Source organism: Strix aluco, chromosome 7 (genome assembly GCF_031877795.1).
Source record: "Strix aluco isolate bStrAlu1 chromosome 7, bStrAlu1.hap1, whole genome shotgun sequence".
NCBI lineage: Eukaryota > Metazoa > Chordata > Aves > Strigiformes > Strigidae > Strix > Strix aluco.
The window spans coordinates 8,814,070-8,835,287 of record NC_133937.1 but is presented as its reverse complement, the minus strand read 5'-3'; the positions used below and the strand labels follow the sequence as shown (position 1 = coordinate 8,835,287).

The following is a 21,218-nucleotide window of genomic DNA, read 5'->3' as shown; positions in this document are numbered from 1 at the left end:
ACACGCTGTGCTGTGGGATGAACCCCCTTTTCCAGATTCACTTTCAGCCTATCCTGGCCCAATACTCCTTCCCTGTCCCCAGCCCAGCAATCGGCTTCACCCTTCCCACTGTGAGGGTGTCCTACCAGGTTAAGAGCTCAGAAAGGGTGGTCTTAGTATGGCATCAGAGCACTGATTCATCCTATCGAGAGGTTACATCACACGTTTTTACAGCACAACCAACACACTTCAATGCCAGGAAAACAAAAAGGTCCTTTCTGAGATCTCCACAAATGGCAAAAAGGATTATGAAATTCAAACATAGTCACCACCTTAACACAGGGCTGCAGGTGAATGCTTTAAAAGTATACCTATGACTCCTTACAAAGCAATACAGAACTGCAACAGGCTTTTGGATGAACATAAAGTACACTTTTGCAATGAAAGAAACACCACCAATAAGGGCCGACGTCTGTTTGGATACACCCTGGGCTACTCCTTGGGCAGTCTCCAAATGCTGGAACAAGCAGCCAGACAGAGAGTCAGTGTAGCAGTGCCTGTCTCATCAATCACAGCAGTTACGTAAAGGCTGGCTGTGGATGGCCACAATTGTTTTTCTTATTATGAGCGCTTCTTGTACTCACCAGGCACAGTCCTTACTTGGGCTACAGTAAGAAGCTTTTTTTTTTGCCCCTCTGTCCTTTCTCAATCCCCCCCTTTTTCTTTCTTCCTTTTTTTTTTCTTTTTTTTTTTTTTTTTCTTGAAGTGTATTGCAACCCAAGAACTTGCTCAGGGATTTTCCATGCCTTGATACAAGATGTATCACTGGAACCATAAATGCCAATATTTTAATATCAAAATTCCTGAAGAAAGTGTTCTTAGGAACAGCTCAGTTGTTTCCCAGCAAAGCAATGTTTCATCAGCAAATCCTGATTTACTGACAGAGAGCTACTCACAGACACATATTTGTCGTGATGAATTTTTGCCAGGTCTTAGGCAGGACTCGGCGGGAATCTGGCCAAGTTTTCTCCCTGTTCACCTGGCCACCTGCGCAGGAACACAACCTCACAAGGTCTGCCTCACCCGTGTGCGTCCGCCATATGGCGCGGGGACATCGGCACTTCTGCAGCTTCCCTGCTCCCTCCCACGTGTCCCTGAGTTGTAGCTGTTCAGCAGAAAGCATGGAAACTACGAGAGCCCCCACCTGAACTGCACTCTCAAAAGCTTCTTGCCTTGAAAACTTAAATACTGAAAGCCTCGCTAGAGCTTGGGCTCCCTCAGGGGAGCACAGAAACAGGGAGACTGTCTGAGCCCAAAATCCAGGGCAGCCCAGGGCTCCCAGCATTTCCAGGTTTCCTGGACAACAGTCATAGCCCTGACAGCAATCGCCACCCTCCAGCCTCTGCAGAAATTAGGGACCAACCCAGGGACCATCCTATTAAATGAAACCACTCCAATTTTATTTGGGGAATGGGGAAGAGGGGGAGCTTTCAGGAATTTTTCTTTGGCAGAAAACTTAACTCCAAAGTGTAGTTCCCACACTGACTTGGAATGCAACCTTCTCAGAAACACTGCCATTCCTACCGCCCAGGATTCCCATGTTTCAACCCCCTCTCTGTGTCACAGGCATCTGAAGAAAGCACCATCCTCTATTCGGGTAACTGTGTACACAGCTCTGCAATCCACATCAGTTTTGCTGATTGCCCTTGGGAAGGCAATCAGTATGAGCAGCTTTTTGTAATCATACATATTGTTCCATATTGGCTTTCCTATTCTCTGTTAAAAAAAGGCAATTCTCTTTATTGTAACATTTGTTCCTGAGGCCTGCATATAACTTCTATCTCTCAAAGGTGCAGATTATATTAGTCTTATCCAAATCCAACTACACACAATGACTAGAGCAGTATTCAATGTAATCACAAGCAATAGCATTAGAAATTCATGTTCTTGTGATAAAATATAAAGGTTTCCTTCCATGCAGATGGCATTTTATATTCTAAATTGATGCTGATGTTCATAAATCATGCATGATAAACACCTCTTGAAATTAAAATCCTTGATTCACAGGTCAGGGATAGTTTAGCCAGGAACAAGACAGTATTCCCTTATTCTTCTGACTGTAAACCTCTTCACCAAGTCTATTTCCTTCCAATCCCACTAGATCTTTTCCTTCACTGTTTAAGTGGTTATCACAAAATTAAAGTAGCCCCCTCAAAAAAAAAATCAACACATATACTTATTAGTCATATTTCTGTAGATTTTTTTTCTTTTATATTTCCTGTTCTGTTCTTCTCTGTCACGTATCTGTTTATGAACATCCCTTGTATTTAGATTGCTCTGCCTAACAGGGACTGTACTGAAAAGTTATTCATAACTCAGTATTTTTTAAACCATATTTAAACAAATTAAAACTATCCTGTTTTTAGCTGCTCCACACTCACTGGAACAGATTTTTTAAAAAACTGTGCAGTCCAGAGGCATTTAGACCTTTAAACTCCAGTGAGACTAATGACAGAGCTTGTAGCAGTCTGCAGAAACTAAATTAAAGCAGAAGTAACAACAAGCCACACTAGAAATAATCAACCTTGCTTCTTAGTATGAGACAGAAATAAATCCTTCTTCTATTCTCCCCACACACATCTGATAGACAGAGGAGCCTGCCCAGCAGCACCCCTGCAGCAGTATAGCCATCTCCTCTTCTGAAAAGATCGGAAAGCTTTTGGTCTATGAGTTAGGGATCCTAGGCAGATGTAGTGTTTCAAAGCATTTCTAATTTTAACAGTAACCTAGCAAAACCAGGGTGGAAGATAGCAAAACTCAAGTTTTGTGGGGCTAGCAGATGTGTTCTGTCAAAATCTAGCTATGATTGTTGCCTGCTGCCAAGACTGAATACTTAACCTTTGCCATGTCCCAGAGCAGAGAAGGCACAAAACAAGGCAAGACGTCATACCCTGGCAGCTGTGTTTCACAGCCTGTTGCACGAGCCAGTTCTGTGACCCTGATGCAGCAGCCAGCGATCTGCATGAGCTGAGACATGGGCATGTAATTGCTCTGGCCCTATCAAAGCTGACTGACAGCAGAGGGATGGGGCAAGCTGCTGGTCACCCTTAAGAGGTGTCACCAGACACAGTGACCCTCAAACTGAAAGTGGTAACTTCAGCATATGTAATTCAAACTCCCGTGCCCCAGCTGGGTGGTGGCAGTGTTTTTTCCAAAGACAGTTAAGACAGTTAAAGTAAATAAAGTGTGTGTGTGAGGCCAGCAACCATGCATTAATGCTTGTTTACTCCATGTTTTAAGTTCCTGGTTTGAGAGTAAAGTCGCCTCCATTTTGTTGTAATATAATTAAACTGACATGGCAAGATTTGAGATTTGATCACTATGCTTTCACAGCCCTTAGCCTGGTAAATCCAGGTACCATTATTTAACAGACTTAGCACTTGTGGATAGCAGGCTTCCTAGAGGAGCTACCCCGGTGTTAAGCAGGAATAAATAGCATAGAGAACAATGGTTTAATGTCAGGCAAACTAAACTAAAAAGGCCAAACTGTTGAAGTGGACAGGGGGATTTTGCTGTAGTTGCTGTTTATTCATGCACACTCTACTCTGGTTCTTATCTTTAAAGTCCATGTTTCTTTCATCATGTTCCTTTCATCAATCAAAACTAACCAATGTTATTTCATTATCTACCCCTCTACAGACCTCCTACCAGCAGAGCCACTAGGTAGGTCTAACTCTCTGATTCCAAACTCAATATGCTCCTCTTTACAAGAAATCCATGTGATTTTTTTTCCTAGCATAAAAAATGTCAGAAAAAGAGAAGGCAGGCTTCCTAGGCTGGGGCTAATTAGAAACACTGAGATGCAGTGTCTCAATTGCACATACAAGCATTGGAGGGTGAAAGCAGTTCTTTGTGAAAGCTAATTAAATGCTTGGTCATTCTGCTAAAGCTTCCTTTGAGAGCACAAATTAATATCATTTACAGTGTTGCCTACTAAAAGCTGTGGTGAAGGCAACCAGTTCATTTCACATAAGCACCAAACTGCTGTTGGATGGCAACAGTCACTACTAACCTAGTCCTGATGTGAAACAGACCTTGGAGGCAATGAGCTCTGTATGTCAACTAGCTGTACCCTGACCCTCTGAGCATCCCTGGGACCTGCTGCCCCGGTCCCTCCAAAGAGAGCCAGAGCCTCTGCCACACAGCACCAAGGCTGTCATGCACCTCGAGACAGAGAACAGAGAACAAAGAGCAGAGTCCTGGCTCACCTGTCTGAGACTGTATGTGCACAGCAGAGCAGGGCCAAACCAGCACCCGAGCATGGGAAATTTGTAAAGTAGTGCCCCAAAAACTGATGGCTGTGAAGAACATGATCTTATTTACACAGTCCAAGCCTGCCAGTAAAAGTGAAATCTTATCCTTAGGACACACCTTTGCTGGTAGATTGGGCCAGCTGGACGAGTTGAAACCCCATTTTTAGCCTTTTGCACAGCCACGAAGGATCAGAGGAGGAACTGTGACTTCCAACAGTTACCAGAGCTGAGTTACTTCATCTTCAGCTGAGTTATCTGCCATCAAGACTCAGCTAATGCCTGACCTGAACACCCTGTACCCTTCACAGCATTGGAACAAGCACAGTTGCCACTGCATCCAGAGTCTAAACCATACATAAATGCATACCCATGCTAAAATCAGGTGTGCGGGTTCGCATTCCCATTTCTCAGTGAGAATACGGCTCTGAGAAAGAGTGAGGCACGTCAGCACTAGAGGAAAGAGAAGAAGTGCCAAGATATTTTTGAAACTTGGCACAGAGGAATTGAAGTTTCTGATCTGAGGATGTTCTTCCTGCTTGAAAAGTAAGGGGTTTAAAGAATGATGAAATTTGCATTCTTATCTTCATCCCTTTCACTTTCTCCAAGCAGTTCTAGCCATATAAATGCAGAACACAACTGCCAATGAGAGCCAGGAGTCTGAATATTTTACACAAAAGGCAGCAAATGAATTAGCCTTTCCTACAGTTAATCAGAACTGAAATGCGCTGTCTCATCCTAAGGCTTACCTTGGTTGAAATCTCACGACTGCTTCCTGGCATCTTAAAGCCATGTTCTGTGCATAGTCATTAGCTGAGGATCCAGCCTTCCCCCGCCACTCTGAGAGGCCTGGCAATGCACTTTCCAGCTCCTACACAAAACAAAAACAGAAAGTTGATTGCCCTGTCACTACCAATCAGTCTTAACTGAATATTTTGCTTTAAGAAAAAAAGAGCTCCACGAAATGGAATGCTGATTGTGGCTTGTTATTTTTTAGTAATAATCTGGAAACAACTGGAAAACACAGGCTAGAAAAGGTTCTAAACAAAGTAGTATCTTCTTTCTCTGTAAAATTTTTGGAAACCAAAGCAGACTGTAATCCATTTCCTGTTTATTAGTTAGATAATAGATGTCAGCATCTGAGCTAGGAGGTGCTATACACAGAGTTCAGTATTTTTTTGGATATGTATACATTCACATTTCATTTGAAATTATTTACTCACAAGTCAGTAATATTTTATTACTTGGGCATTATCAGAAAAATGTTGCCTGACAAAAGCAAATGCAGTTCACTTAAACAAGCTTTATAAGGTTTAACCAGTTTCCTTTTCCTTTTGCTCTTTCCCTTCCCTAGCATATGCACAGCTTTATGAATAGAGTATTACTGCAGGAGTAAAAGGCAGTGAGGAAAAAAAAAAGTCACATCAGCCAACCTGCCACACAGAAAATAAAAAAGCCAATTTAGTCCAACAAATTGAGGGAGTAGGAATTAGAAAAGTATGTATTTTACTCCAAGCTTTTGAAAGCCAGTTGTAGGGCTGTGACAAAATGTGTTCAGCACATCTTAATTTCCTTACCTATAAAATGGGTTATAATATTTCCCTTGCATTTCAAAGGGGTAACTTAATAAAGTTCTTTGAAAATGTAATCATCAAAGTGGGACTCTTTCCTACTTCTTTATTAGCCTTTATCATCCAATATTTTATTCTAATAAATTAAAATACAATGAGTTTTGCAAAACAATAATGTTCACTTCCACTGGCAAAGCAATGAGTCTGATTTTGCTCCAGTTTCAAAGCTTAGTTAGAAGCCTGGAAGTCGGAAGTTTGGATAGAACTGTTTGGATGGGAACTTGGAGGGCTGAGGTCATTCTACATCTACAAAAACAGTGGCTGCCTTTACTTCATTCTCAGTCTGCTCTATCTTTACAGATTATGAGTGAAGCTTGTTTAGAGATAAACTGTATTTAAACAAAACTGAATTATACTTTTATAAAATTGTCAACTTTATAAAAAGTTTTAAATTTAAGAAAGTTGCCCAAATGGTCTCCTCAGGAGAAATATTCAATGCCTACTGCTCAGAATTAATGATGAAGGACTAAAGGACTAAAAAAACCCAAACAACTGGTAAAAATAAATAAAAAGTCTCATCACTGGCATTTTACTTCCTCTCCATGATGACATTTTAACTATAGGATATTTGTTGCATAAGTGAACGTTAATTCCTCCTACTTAGTCTATGAGATGAGCATAAAAAGAGTGCTGAAATCTATCTCTATAAAGAAGCAGCTGTCACCATCGTGATGAAGCTGCTCAGGAAGAAGCAGCCATGTGCTAACTCTAACACACACACCCATCCGTGGGGTATGTCCGCACTGCATTTATGAAGTGCAGACCTGCCCTGGGGCTGAAAGTACCTTCCCTGCCAGTTGAAGAGACCTGTGCTAACATTAAGTTAGTTTGCTTTTTATCAGCCACTGCAGTAGAACTGACCCAGCAGAGGTTAATCAAGCTTTCCAACCATACTGACTACCCACAAGGGGCACATTTCCAAAACAGACTTCCAAACCAGAGACTGGATGTTACAAAGCGCTGGTGATGTCAGGGCAAATGAATGAAAGCCTCACTCAGCTAATTAGCATTACTTTCCTTTGTTACCCTTTCTCTCCTTCAGAGCCTTCTAGGACAGGTGTCTCCCCCCCTCGTCATGTCTATCTAATGTAGTTTAACATTGAATGAATGATATTTTATCCAAAAATGGTGATAATGATTTGGGTTACAAATGGACAGCAGTTTTTTGCAGCTGTTCTAGTTTTTCCATTACTATCTTAACATTATTTTCCCTTAGTTATATAAAAATTATCATATGCTCTTGGGGACTAAACAGGTCAACACACAGTTTTTATTAAAGTTCAAGGTGGAAGTGGATTGAACCAGTTCAGCTTATTTTATTTGCCCAGAAATCTTCAGTGGTTTGTTGGTCTCCAGATAGAAACAGGCATTTTCTACATTCGTGCTTAGAATCTCTTGTAAGGACTGGGTTACATTTTGCTAGGTATTGGACCTGACAGAAAATAGAAAGAATAACACTATATTCTCTAAAAAGTGTAACTTCTATATGGGCAACAGCAAAGCTAGAAGAAAGAATTCTGCATCATCACGGTGATGCATACTGAAAATATTCTTTCTCAAAGAGATTTAATAACAGAGACATGTAGGAGGACTACAAGTGAGATCTCAGAAAAACCTCTGGAACTGAAACTGGGAATTTGTATTATTTGTCAATCTGAGGGATGCAGACTAGGGGGAGAGAGGGAAGAGGTCAGGACACCGTAGTTCAGGAGATGACTTTCTTATGACTGTAGTAGCATTAGTGGCTATTTCTTGTCAGGACTTGAATCCCAGCTTTTTATGCCATCATATGACAATATGGGGTTTCAGGATACAGTAAGATACCAAAAGAGTCAACAGCCATTGACTTATAGCAGTCCAAGGCCTTGTCTAGAGTTCTTGCAATAGCCTCAACACTTAGACATAGATGTGCTTAGCTTCAGAAACTGACTGCAAAAGCTGTTAATACACATAAAAAGAAAATTTTGGGTGCTATGTAAATGAGTGAAACAAGCATTTCAAGTTAAGCAAGTGTACCTTATGGATTAAGCCCTCTCAGTGTTGTACTATTTAAGTTAATCAAAGAAAGTCAGTCCAGTTGAGTTGCAAAACCAAACCTGCATTCAAGTGGTAAATTTGCTTCAGCAGAAACCTCTTCCACAACACTCCTCTCCAGTATCAGCACAGAGGACATGGCAATTCAAGATGCTTTCTGCTAGATGAAAGGGAAAGCTGAGGACAAGAATATATGTTGGTAATAAGTGCTCACTTGCAGGCATGATGTTTGAGGACTTGGGGGGGGTTTGGTTGTTCTTTTCTAAGTTTTTTTCTTTGTTGTTGTTCATAAGTTATGTCATTGGAGCGTTAAAGAGTAACCTTAGGGAAACACCCTTGATGGAACCTCTATTTCTAAGAGCAATGAAATCCATTCCTGATGTGTCAAAGGCATCTAACAGTATAGTGCTGTCTTCTATTGTATTTTTGTTTCTTCTTCACTGCAGAGAGTGAAGCTTCTATAATGAGGCTGTATCTGGTAAGCAGTCTGTGAAGAGGGAAATCTTCAGGCATTGCTGAGAAGTCTCAGTGCTGCATGATATCGACTTCGTACACAAAAAAATACGTGGGTTTGGAAGCAACCAAAAATTACCATCATGGATACGCTTGTTCAAATAACTAAGCTTCTGTTTCACAAGCTAAAATTTTTTTAAAACCTATTTCCCCCGAAAAAATCACAGCATGTCATAACCCATCTATGTCAGAGCATCCGAATTACAGTACAGGCATAGAAACCTTTGCTGTGTTTACGCAGCAGCTTAGTCTGCTCTTGAACTCCAGAAAGTGCCTTGCATCCTTCATATGCTTTATCCAACACACAAACACTTCCATCTCTCTTCAAATGCAAGCACCATGCAAATATTGTACCAGCATTTAGGATCACAGCCCTGGCATACCTCATGGTGCTGTGTCAATACAGAAAATAGCCAGGACTGAGTCCTGAGCAGAAGGGCCTCCTACCCCTCCTGAAATTGCCAGTCCATACAGGAAAATAAGTACATATAACGGACAGTGAATTGAACAGATTTAACCCACGATGTGAGGTATGGCTTAAACATAAACAGAGTATACCTAAAAACTGAACTTGCAGACTGCTTGACATGTTCATGTGTTTCTGTAGCTAATGTGTTAACATCAAATCCGTTTTTCTGATGCCTGTGCATTTAAAACCACAATTTTAATGTAAATTTACTGGAAGTTCTTTGAAATCCATGCAATTTTCCCACTTAATTTATACTCAAAATACAAAATTTCACACAGCAGTTTTCAGCATTCCCACCTCTAGGGCATTGATTCTCAAGCCACCATTTCATTTTTATAGTCATTTACCTTGATTATATGACTTTAAAACTAAACTTTTACTGTCTCTACCTATTAGGTAGCACGTTTAGTGTCACTTTATAAGTATTTCTCAGTATCAATAAGGAATTTGAGGATGACTCATTTAATAATCTATATTCATGACTGTGCATCAAAGGTGAGTGACAGGAGAAAGGATTAGGCAAGGAAAGCAGACTTTCCATTCCTCACCATCTGTTCTCACACTGACACCCCTGAGTATGTTCTGAGCATATGCTTCCTCACCTCTTGAAGTCAAATAAATCCCAATTAATTTTTTTTTCTGTAGATTAACATTGCAGAATTACTAAAGAAGCTCATGAAACCATAGGAAAGATGAAACCCAGTAACTGGAGTACAGCAGTGTAATCGCATTCCAGCAGCCTGCCTCTCTTTCCATCATCCCCAAGTTGGCCACCTTTGCTCTGCTTGAACACAGTGGTCTGTTCCCTCTCAGTGACCTTTCTACAATGGAAATCCCCTGGATTCGCACTAGTAGAAATGCACACAAAATTGGTTCCCATCCAAACAGACTTTAAAGCTTCCAACACATGTGACAAACTTATTTATCCCCCAATAGCCTATTCTGATTTTAAAGGGACAATTTTCTGAGAAAGCAGCTCACGGGCTTATAACACATAGGAGCAAGTAGCAAACATTTCCTTGGCCTATCAGAGCAACACCTTTAAAAGAGATACCATCACTGCAATATTGTCACCGTTTCTTTCTGATGCCACATAGACTCAGGTAGGGAAACGAGGAGACTGTTGAAAAAGCACTCTGTCCATAAACTCAGGAAAACAAGGATGAACAGTTTAATCACCATGTGCAGTGCATCATGCTTTTCTTTCATAAATGCATGTGCTCAGATATTGCTGTTTGTCAGCTCAAAACCAGCTGCTTGTAAGTACATTGTTTATCTCATAGAGTGGCTTGGTGCCAAGGTGTTTCACAAAAGGAAGGTATATGCACAGTGTTTCAAAGCATCAGTCTGGTCCACTTTTCCAGATAACAACTACCTGCCATATACGTATAAACAACAGCTACTAGAAACAGCACAGCAGCACTTTGCTTTCAGCTTCAAAACGGAGAGAAGCAATTGCTACCAGTTCACAACTAGGACTGCTAACCCAGACAGTTACAATAGGGCTTCGGAGGTCATAAACCACCAAGGATCCCAGTGAGAACCCCCACCCAGAAACAAACCCTTTGCAGAGCTCTTCTGCAAGCAGAGCCTTGGTTTTCATAGGCACCATTAACAAATCCAGCAGCCAGATGCTTGCTTCTTTAAGAACAAAAGCCCTTGAGGCAGCTGAAGATGCAGCAAGGCAAGCACTAGCGGCCAAGAAGCATGCACATCCTTACTGAGAACGAAAGCTACGTAAAATGTAGGGCTTGGTAGATGCTTTATCCAAAACAGCTTCCTTCTGCAAACTGTTCCAAGAGGCAAATGTTTTCCTCTACAGCAAGCACCACAGAACTCAGTGTAGATATAAGATATCCATCAAAAAGTCTTTCTCAGTACTAGGATACAATTCCATCTATGCATGAGTGGAGTTTCTGTTATGCAGGAATGTTTGCTTTGTGTTTATGTTGTATATTACACTTTATTACACTTAAAGCTCTACACTAGTTTTCATCCCTCAAGTGTTCCCATCAAATCAAAGGTGAGATAAAATGGTGCCTACACATCTTACCTCTTCCAGTATGCCAGAGATGGGAGCAATGGGTAGTGTGGGGGCCCAGGACCACTTTTGTCTTTCCTAATTCAAGCCCTTGAGTCACGTGAAAATTATCTGCCTGACACTGCTTTTCCTTCCAGAGGCTGCATATCTAAGCTGCACTGGCATTTTTTGGCAGTCTAATTATATGCTCAAAAAATTTCCCATGAACATATATCAACATTTTCAGTTAACCACTTCAGGCCACGTAAAATACCATAGAGCAGCAAATGTGTGCTGTGTTAGCTCTCATTGGGTAAGAGATGCAGGCATGGCATACACAGGGAGCGGGCAGACGGGAGACTTGGAAGTAGTTGAAAATGCAACTATGAGACAGATCTTGCCCTGTTTATGACTTCTTCATGTCTCCTTTTCCTGATACACTCCCTTGTGTATCAGGACTTATCCTCTTATCCTTTTCCTGATAACACCTCCACTTGTTTTTCATAGAGAAATATTTCCTATTATTTTTCTTATCTGCTGATAACATGCACACCTCATCTCCCTGCAGCCTAAATAATATTACCTAGTAACACAATACGGTTGCAAAAAATCAGCAATTATTAATTCATCTCAGGGATGAACTCCAGAAAAACATGCAAAAAGATTAGGGCAAAAGTTGACATTGATATTCTGAAAGAGACTGTGCTAATACCATTGGGATGCCATATGCTTTTGCTTTTTCTTCTGGGATTCAAAATTATATTCCTCACTTAGAAGGTAAGACATGCCATCCAAGGTGATGAATTCCCATTCTAAACTTGAAAAAATGAAGCAAAAGAATTCCTGGTCTGTGATGGGTTCAAAGCACTTCAGAAAGTGCTCTGCAAATTTCTATCCACAAACGGGAAGGGAGGAGAGACAGAATATAGCCAAATACATTATACATCAAAAAAAAGATGTAAATACAGACATCTGTATTTACAGATGTCAGGCCTTGTGCCTACTGCAGGCTGACAATCTACCAACGTTAACATCAACTATCTTGGTTATGAGAATATTTCTAGCTGAGGGGACCTGCACCAGAGCTCCACCCCTTACACTGCACATGAGTGCACATGGGAAGCACCGGGGGAGAACAGGCACTTCCAGCAGCTGCTGGGAGGTGGTAACTCTGGAGTCTACATAGCAATGTAACTCCACAGACACCAGCAGAAGCTTCTTCATTTCTAATCTTCTTTGATAGCCTTTAGAAAAGTTACAGTTCTGCTCCCCTCAGTTCAACCTGGGAAGCCTGTGGGCAAGAGCACTGGTAACAGAATCTGCACTGGAGTAGATTTATTATTTAAAGATGAGAAAAAAGAGAAAGTGAGATAAAAAGAAAGTACGAAATCTCTCCATTGGCAGCCAAAATACCAGTGCAAGATATCCTCAGTCAAATAAACAAAACAGAAAGAGTCCAATCAAGTACAGCAACTACCAAGATTTTTATATTTGGTGCAAGGAGTCACAGGAAATCTGAAGAAATATATTTGCACATCTTCAGCTATGCACTCCACTTGCTTCTGACAGCAGTTGCAACACACCCCTCTCTGCAATTCCCTGTCTGAAAGAAACTGTCTGTTGTTACAGGAGGGTTCCAGGACTCCAGGTCCCTGAAAATTGGGGTAGATTTTTGTGGGCTCTCAGTCACATCCTGGATTACCAGGGAGTCCCACTTTGCATTTCAAAAGGTATGTTTGCTCAGACACTGTGCCATAAACCTACCCTCAGTAAATTTAGTTCTTTACCTGACTTTCCTCATGGCTTTTTCCATTTTCTAGCTTTGCAATGGGCTTAGGTTTTCTTAGCTTTAAGTTGCCCATTTCAGGCTTTAGAGCATAGTCGATTACAGCCTGCTGCTTGTGCTGCTGAGCGTCTTGCAAAGGCAGCTGCCTTTCCTCTAAGACAGCAGCGTTGTCCGGATAATTTTCTTTGTTATCGTCATCTCTGTAAGAAAATAAAATTGAAATGCATCAGGCAGGACTGCAGACACCTGTCAAAACATTATGAAGGAAGAACAGCAACAAGTTCTTAGCTATTCATGGCATTTTAATTTTACCAAGTTGAGTAGTCTACACATCAAACACTGCATATGTTAGTAACGTGAGTCTGAGAGGATACTGTTTATTGTGAAATCACAAGCTAAACTACTCTTCGTATTATTACACATTCAACCGTGGAGCCATTTAAATAAGACTAGTTTTAGAGGCACTCTTTGGCTTCAGCCCTATAGTTCATATTCCCCAAATAAAATCTGAAACTGTCTTTTTCATGCAGAAGACCTTTCCCCGTTCAATGATTCACACTAGGTTGTACTCTCACAAAAATGTTGTCACACAGAATAATGCCTCCTTATAGTCACACTTCCCTTCTGACAGTCTCTGGTTTTGAGGGGTTTTGGACAGAGTGAGGGAGGTAGGCATACAAAGTAGGGTTTGAACAGTCAGAGATGTGTTTGGGTGGAAGGGACAAGTATCATGTGCTCCCAGTTTGGAGAAAAGGTCATCCTGTATAACAGCACATCTGGTGGTTTAAACAGAAACTTGCTCATGGATGCTCAGGTAAGTACTGAATCTGAGACAGATATTTTCAATCTCTACCTAGCCTACAGAGTGCAACCCATCCTAAGAAGACCTTGCTAGCCTTATCCTCACCCAGTCAATCCAACCTTAGACTGGGCTAATGCCTTCCACTGGGAGCGTCTCCCTGGCACCATTAAGAAAGCTACCACAATGCAGAATGAGAGGCTGCCTGCTTAGTTGGCAGGATAAGCAGCTCAGCATTACTGCTCCGAAATCCCTGGCTGTTGCTTAGTTTGCAGGTGAAATTTCAGATGTTAGCTTCAGCTGGTAAAATCCTAATGGTTAGCTGAGAGACAACCACTCTCCTGATGTGAAACTTCCACAACTGAGGGAGTCAAGCACTATTGAATTAAACCCCCCTGAGATTTTTTTTTAGAAAGTATAATTTCCTAACTCAACATTTTCTCCTAAGGATCCTGAGCTGCCAAACTCACTTTCCATCTGTGGCCCATCAGCATCCAGATGGATGCTCGCAGGGTGCCTATGGAGCTAAACACCATTGCTGCCCATGCCATCCGCAAGTGTGCGCCAAGGCAGTTGTTATAGTTACAGGGTAGGGTGCTTTATATCTTACGGGCATTTCATCAATGTGCAGAAGTGTTGCTAATTTTAAGGTAACATCTGATTTAAAAATCTTTCTGAAAGGTTAAGTTGCATCGTCTAGCAATCAACGTATACTAACACAGCCATGAGAGACACATGCCTCAAGAATACTTCAGTTAAATTACAATTTGAAGGATTTTTTTCACAGCCACTCATCAATGAGCATATCCTTGCACAGTTGCAAAACTCCTCTTACTACCACTTTGTACCAGCTGCTGTACTGTAAAATTCAATGTATTAGCATCAGACCTGCATCTAAATGAAATGTGAAGACCATATTTACTCATATAATAACAAGAGTACTTAATACTGTTTACACAAAAGTATACAAGACAAATATGCATTTCCTATAACTACTAATACCTTAGCAGGTAATACCCTAGAAATTCTGCATTTCCTTGAGAAGAAAGGCTTTTTTCTAATGGTTTAACAGAAGCACTCTGACAGCTTTATTTGTTGCCAATGGATTTCAGACAAAATTTGCAGTAGAATACCTGGGGCTGGAACTGCCTGCTTGATCTTCATGTACAGAGTCTGAATCCCCGTCACACCTTGAAAATGGATACAAAATAATTGCTGATTTTCTGCCAGCTGCAGAAATTTATCTTTTAGTAACATGACAGTGCAGCTCAAAGTATAAACGCATTTCTCTTTCTCACACCTCAGTTGGGGTCATTTAATGCCATAGCTGCTCCATGGTAGTCCAAATCTCAGAGGAAGAAGAAAATTTGAGATGTTAAGTGCACAAATTTGGTATATCATTTTCAGCCAGAGGGAAATAATGATGACAAGGAATTCAGATATTACAATAAAAATTACAGGAAGATTACAAGAAATTCTGTATTTTAATTGCTTATAGTATACTTCACATTTAAAACAAGAATTAGAAACAATTAGCTAAGGGTGTTTTTCTCCTAGACTCACAAAAATATTAACTATAGTAGAGCAGTCATTCTTTGTACAGCAGGAAAAAGAATCCCCAAATAAGTTATAAAGTGATCATTAGTCTTAAAAAGTAAACTAACAGACTATTTTAAGATGCCTAAAAGAAACATAATCAATTACATCCCTTAAGTTACAAACAACAGAATTGTCATAACGCTGCCTAATCAAAAGAGAAGTCTGGATAAATATGCTAACCACTCAGTGTTGAACACTATATTGTGCAGCACGGCTGAACTTTGCGTAATGATATAACTGCAAAGCCTATGAGCAGTCTTTCTTCAAATAAACATACATATATATGCATACACTCCTAACAAATATGCAGACATCCCTTCTAAGTATTATTTCTGGAGAAAAGTCGGGGCCCTCTCCTCACCCTCTGTTCATACTCACAGGGCACAGACACTAAGCAGGCCTGGATCACTTGAAGTTTGCTGGCAGAGGAATCTCTTCATTATGAGGGAAACAGCCTGTACTTCCGCTGACTTGTTAAATTTTCAGAAGAATTGCCCCTCTTAGGACAGAGCACGTTAAGTGATTAATTCATAGCTCTGCATTGCACTTTGATGGCAAGGTTTTTAATACATTCCTCTTTCCCACCAGTCTTCTGCTAGTATCTTTATCAAAAGCCAGACTGCAGCAGAAAATATTTAAAGGGACACTCAAGTGTTTACACTTCCTGAATACATCAGCATATGAATAAAAGCATTTGCTGCTTGCAACTGGAATGTATGACTACAGTTGCAGATCTCCCCTAATCACATAGCATTCCTGCAATGGATGCAGTTCTCCCCACAAGGCACAGCGGGATCACAGATAGAAGACAGGGGTTGATGTACAAAATTGATAAATTCACTGTAGAAATCTAGTTGCCCTTGCCTCTTGATGCCAGTCACACCTTCCCCTCTGGTCTATCACTAATCACCTCATCAAGGTGTCTGACACCAGCAAGGTGTGAGGATAGGACATACTGGGAAGGAGGAAGCCCAATATGAAAGGAACCTGGAACCTAGATGGAAAACATGATGGAAAATTTCAGGGGGAGAAAAACATAGCAAGGAAATACAATGTGAGGAGACTGTGCCAAGGTCAGAGTTGGATGGACAGAGCTCCCAGCACAGACACAAGAGCAGGGTAAGATGCCACCAGGCATGCTGTGCACTATGGGCCAAGCCACAGTCAACAAAGGCCAGGGACCCTCTAAAGGGACAAATTCTCCCTCCTGCATGTGCCACAGGAAGAGGGGAGAGGAGGAAGCAGTTCTGCTACCAGCTTCACTCAGCCCCTCCTCTCACCAGTCACCACACTTGGCAACCTTCAGTCCTGAAAGACCATTTTGGTAACTGGGAACACTCTGGAGGGATGATGGATGACTGAGCACAGGTCCATCAGCCAAGTCTATGTGTGCATACTCCTTAACTTGAGGAAGTGCCCTGGCGGCTGCTTTGCCTGAGCTGGCTCTAATAAGGTGATCCTGAGAAGTAGAGATCCTAACTTAGCACCCAGCAACTGATAAAAGTCATAAAACAAGACAGAACTTAAAAACAACATAAGTTAGCATGACAAAATGTATTTGAATAACTGGATAGCAGTAGGTAGGAAAGATAAGCAATAATGAATCAAAGAAGACTATGTCCATCATGTAATAAAAAGATTGTGATGAAGTTCAGAAGCAACACGCTCTGAAATTAATAGAAATGTTTCTCTTTGTAAGAACAAATATTAATGAAGAAAGCTCACTCACACAAGACAGTGCTTGAGGCCAAGACCATAGCAGGACTTCTAAGAAGATAAATTCATGATATAATGCAAATATCCATCATTAAAGCACAGAGTGTTTTTACCTTGGCTTCTTTAAGAAATGCAGCTCATGCCACCTGTCTGCACAGGTCAACACAGACATGCACACACTCTTCCCTTCTCACCAGTAACTTGTAAATCTTGTTGTCCAACTTTAGCTATAGGTAACAGATAGAGGGATATTCAAGAGTTTGGTGAGTTTTGTGATAGCTTGTGGCCACACAGTAGAAAGAGTTCCCACCAACCCAAAAGCTGCAGCAGCATCTCACTCATTCCTAAAACATCAGAGAATGTGCCAGAACAGCTTCAAGTCATAAATTAATATGGGTTGAAGCTTACTTTGGGCAGAAATTATGTCTTTTGAGCAAACCAGTGATGTGAATCCTTTGCTTTCAGTGCCCAATCTAACTACTGACTGATGGATATGTCTCTTAAAAGTAAGTACCTCCCTTACTGAACTTACGGCATGGGCCACAGTCAGGTCAGAGTACTGCCTCTTTATTTTTCTTCCAAGGATCTCTGGTTAAATGGGATTAGCTTTTTTAACTTTCTTCCATTTTCACCTTTCCATAGGAGCCATTTCAGTACAACTTGCAAACTGCTCCTTTTTGCTGACTTGACCTTTAAGATGTTCACATGACCAAATTCTAAACTAGGCTGCACGCATGGCTTGCTGAAAGCTTAGCAACCCCAGGCACTTGTCTTGTCTGGAGAAATGTTCCTGAAATTATTGTATCACTGATTTTGTATCATTCCGGAAACCCTGATTTTGCCTTTGCTGCAAATAAAGACAGAAATTGTCAGATGAGGATGTCTAAAGTTGCATGGCAAGCTCTCTCTTTATTCTGCTAAATAAAAGTAACCTATTTTCAGATATGGCCAGCACAAACTACTAGTGCTGAAATCAGTAAGAATTGTGTATCCTCAGCAGTTCTCAAAAAAGGCTTTGGGGGGAAGCTCTAAACAGGATTTAGGGAAGTCAACTCTGGAAACCAAGGTTGTTCATTTGGACAATGCTTTTCAGATGTCATTGTTCACTTGCTTTGTTTTGTACAAGCATGTTTTTACTTCTATGTTTGGAAAGGTAAGATTAAAACTTAAAGCCCCTGAAACAGAACCAACAACAGCTTAAATGAGGGAGATTCACCCTTCAGGCAATGCCTGGCCCAGCCCCAGCTCTGCCATGCCGTGCCTCTCAGCTGGGCACAGCACAGCACCGCCTTCACCCCTCTCCCTGTCCCCAGGGGCAGCGCTGGCACCACGCAGTCAGCCTTTGTGCCATCCTGGCCTTTGTCTTACTGGTCACATGAAGCACCACAGAGAAAGTCATCACCTTCAGGTCCCAAGAAACCTTAAGGGTAAGGCAGGGAGAGGGGCTGCTCCAGGGGAATCTCTACTGGAAACTATGGATGTATTTGGGGACAGAGAAGAGAGAAGAAAAAAATATGAAAAATGTACTATCTAATCTGGTTATTCTTCTGTGAAGGGGGAGCATTCCAGAATTTTACAGACCACAATTTCTCACTTAACTAATAGGAACACAGGAAAGAAATAAAAAAATACTTAATGATTTTTATTATTTTCTATTAAATCTTGCCATATCTGCCACAATCACACAAAAAGCATGACTAAGATAAAATGTTAAATAAAAATTAAATAAAGCAAGGCAATGTAAGCAAATAAAGCAAAGCAATATAAGAGAGGGAAATTATTTGGATCCCTATGAAATGTTACTTTTCCTGTAGTGACTCTGACAACACTTATGGATGGCTCAGCCAATTACAGCTTGGCCTGCTTTCATAATGTATCCTGTCCCCACAACACTTAGGCAAACAGCTCACTGTCCAGCTAGGGCTTTTTAAATTATGAGCATATTAGCAGTGTAAAACTCACCTAATACACAAACAAATCTATAAATAATTTCCTTCCTGAGAAACTGCTGGGCACATTACTGCTGAAGAATCTTCCCTAGAAGCTTTTCGAAACAATCAAAAGCATGCAAAATAATAGAGAACACCAAAATTTTGGTGATTTAGACTGAAATAAAACAAAGACCATTTCAACTGTAATAGTTCCTAAAGCCTTTGCCTTTCTAACTTTCTAATGTTATCCCTTATGCTGTTCTGTTGTCTCTGTAAAACAACAGCAAAAGTCAACATATATATATATATATCTCCTTATGATCATGATATATATGAAAGGCCTTCTAATGAGTTTATGGAATTGATTACAAAGAAATGACATATTTGGTACTTGGCTTGTCTAAATAATGTATAGTCATTTTTTCCAAAATATTTGCAAATTATTTTTTTTTCTAATAATACTTGCAGGAAGTACAGACCATGTGTTCTTAGAAAACTGACATGCTTGTGTTTGTCCAGATCATCAGTACCAGAAATGAGCAATATTTTCACAGGAGATTTATCCTACACTGAAAATCATATATTTAAACATGTGTGATGTGCATCAAGCATATATTCTCCCAGAAAGGTAAATGCTAAATGGTCAGAGAACATGTGAAGGCAGCTGTTTCATGCAATCCTTCCCATACAGTCAATAATACTTAGATTACAGAAAACTGAATCAAAATATATGACAGATAGCCTGGGACTTCATACATACTATTTACAATTATTTGCTACAGTAACTAAACTCATCATTCTTATTTAAAAATAAGGACATCTTTAAAGTGTTCACTTACTCTGCTAAAGCTGTCGTGTTGAAGGAATTATCCTGAATGCTGAAACAGAAACAAGAAAACATCAGATAAGGCAGCAAGGCAGGCAGGCTCCCTGTCTCCTTCTCAGTTGTAGGAACACATGCACAAACATGGCATTGCAAAGCAAGTCTCTGTGTGTTAGCTCTACATGTACGACTGTACCTTCGGCTGCTCTGCACATGCTCATAATCAAGGAACCATAGGGATTAGTCCTACAACACACAAAGCCCATCCAGCAGCGCTTTGAATTAATACAGGGACGCAGGTAGTCTGTGAGGCTCAGAAAGGGATCATAATTCTTTTATAACTCTAACAGTGCTGCTAATAAAGGCTTAGGTTTACAAACAAGCATTTGGCATTCTGTCCTTTAAAAGGTTGCTCTATGTAATTGGCTCATCAAACACAGTTGTTTTTATTACTTAAATAGGGTTGCTCAGCTAAGATCTCTAGAGGATTTTTCTTCTTGTTTAGTGGTCTCTTACACACCCAGCTCATGGCCAAACTCCAGGGGAATCTATGAAAAAATAATGTTGCAGAAAGGACAGTTCAAGTAGCAAAAGGTTATTAAGACAACAGCAAGCAATAGATTAAACCGTTCCTGTGAAAGGAATAGGCTGCTGTGCTCCTGCAACAAAAGGTTTCAGATCTGATGTAATATATTCAGTAAGGGTCAACTCAGGATACAGTAAACTGCTGGTTTTGAGGCAGCAATGGAATTCCCCCTCAAACAACACCTCTCAAACCTAGTAAATACACTGTTGGATCATCCTGAAATCTTACAGCAGCGGGGAAAAAAAAAAAAAATCTCACTGCTACATACCAAAGAGGGGATTTTTTTTCTGTTTGAGTGGGGGAGGAGAAGGCAGTGCAGACACCAGTATCTTATGAGCCCTCCTGTTTGTGACAATGGCACCTCGCAGATGACAGCACCAAGCAGAGCAGAGACGTGCAGCGTCCTCCTCCCTGCAGCAGCTTGTGCCGCTGCCTGGTGTTGACACACATTTCCCAGGCAGCAGCAGCAGCCAGGAGTCAAAGCCGTGACAATTTCCCTTCTTCCACCAACAGCGCTGTGTATCTTATCTTCACCTTTTCCTAGCCTTCCTACCTGCTTGCACACACTATTTTGTTCTTTTCTTTCCCATATTTGTGTGTGTATATATATATGTCCGTTTATATAATGGCACAAATTACCTGGGGACCAAAATATCACAGCCAGTCTATAGGGACTTCTGCCCTACAGAGTAGCAGGTTTTGTGAGAGAAGGGTGAACAGAAAAGCTAAATTTAATGGTTAGCATTTAAATCTTGCCTTAGACCTAAAATTTCAAATTTTTTCTCCTCCTGTTTCCAGTTTCTTGGGTTTGACCATACAAATACAAATTTCTTCATTGTTTTTCTATTTGCAGGAGAGCACCTGAACAAAAGACACACTTCTAGCTGTTGTGGCAATCAAAAACTCAATTTACATGTTCAAAGAGTAGAGGGGGTCATTAAAAAATGTGATATTAATTTTAATAAATACCTTCCAGAATGCTTAAGTGCTTGGCTCTTCATTTTTAATGGTTAGGCTAGGTT

General features: G+C 40.7%; 1 protein-coding gene across 10 annotated transcripts in view; it reads right to left on the bottom strand.

The window, feature by feature from the left end:
* FAM13C (family with sequence similarity 13 member C) overlaps positions 1-20,601 on the bottom strand; it is a 57,409-nt gene extending 36,808 nt beyond the window's left edge. For 6 of the 10 annotated variants that reach the window (XM_074830393.1, XM_074830395.1, XM_074830399.1 and 3 more), the window contains exons 1-4: positions 19,627-19,748; positions 14,675-14,731; positions 12,744-12,942; positions 5,039-5,160 (exon numbers count right to left, since the gene is read on the bottom strand). In XM_074830393.1, the coding sequence (XP_074686494.1) occupies positions 5,039-5,160; positions 12,744-12,942; positions 14,675-14,731; positions 19,627-19,688 (440 nt within the window). In that variant the 5' untranslated portion in view covers positions 19,689-19,748. Of the gene's footprint in view, positions 1-5,038; positions 5,161-12,743; positions 12,943-14,674; positions 14,732-15,518; positions 15,587-19,626; positions 19,763-20,464 lie in introns of those variants that run through there. The other 4 variants (XM_074830401.1, XM_074830402.1, XM_074830394.1 and 1 more) reach the window with 4 other exon arrangements.
* Positions 20,602-21,218: the final 617 nt, after the last annotated feature.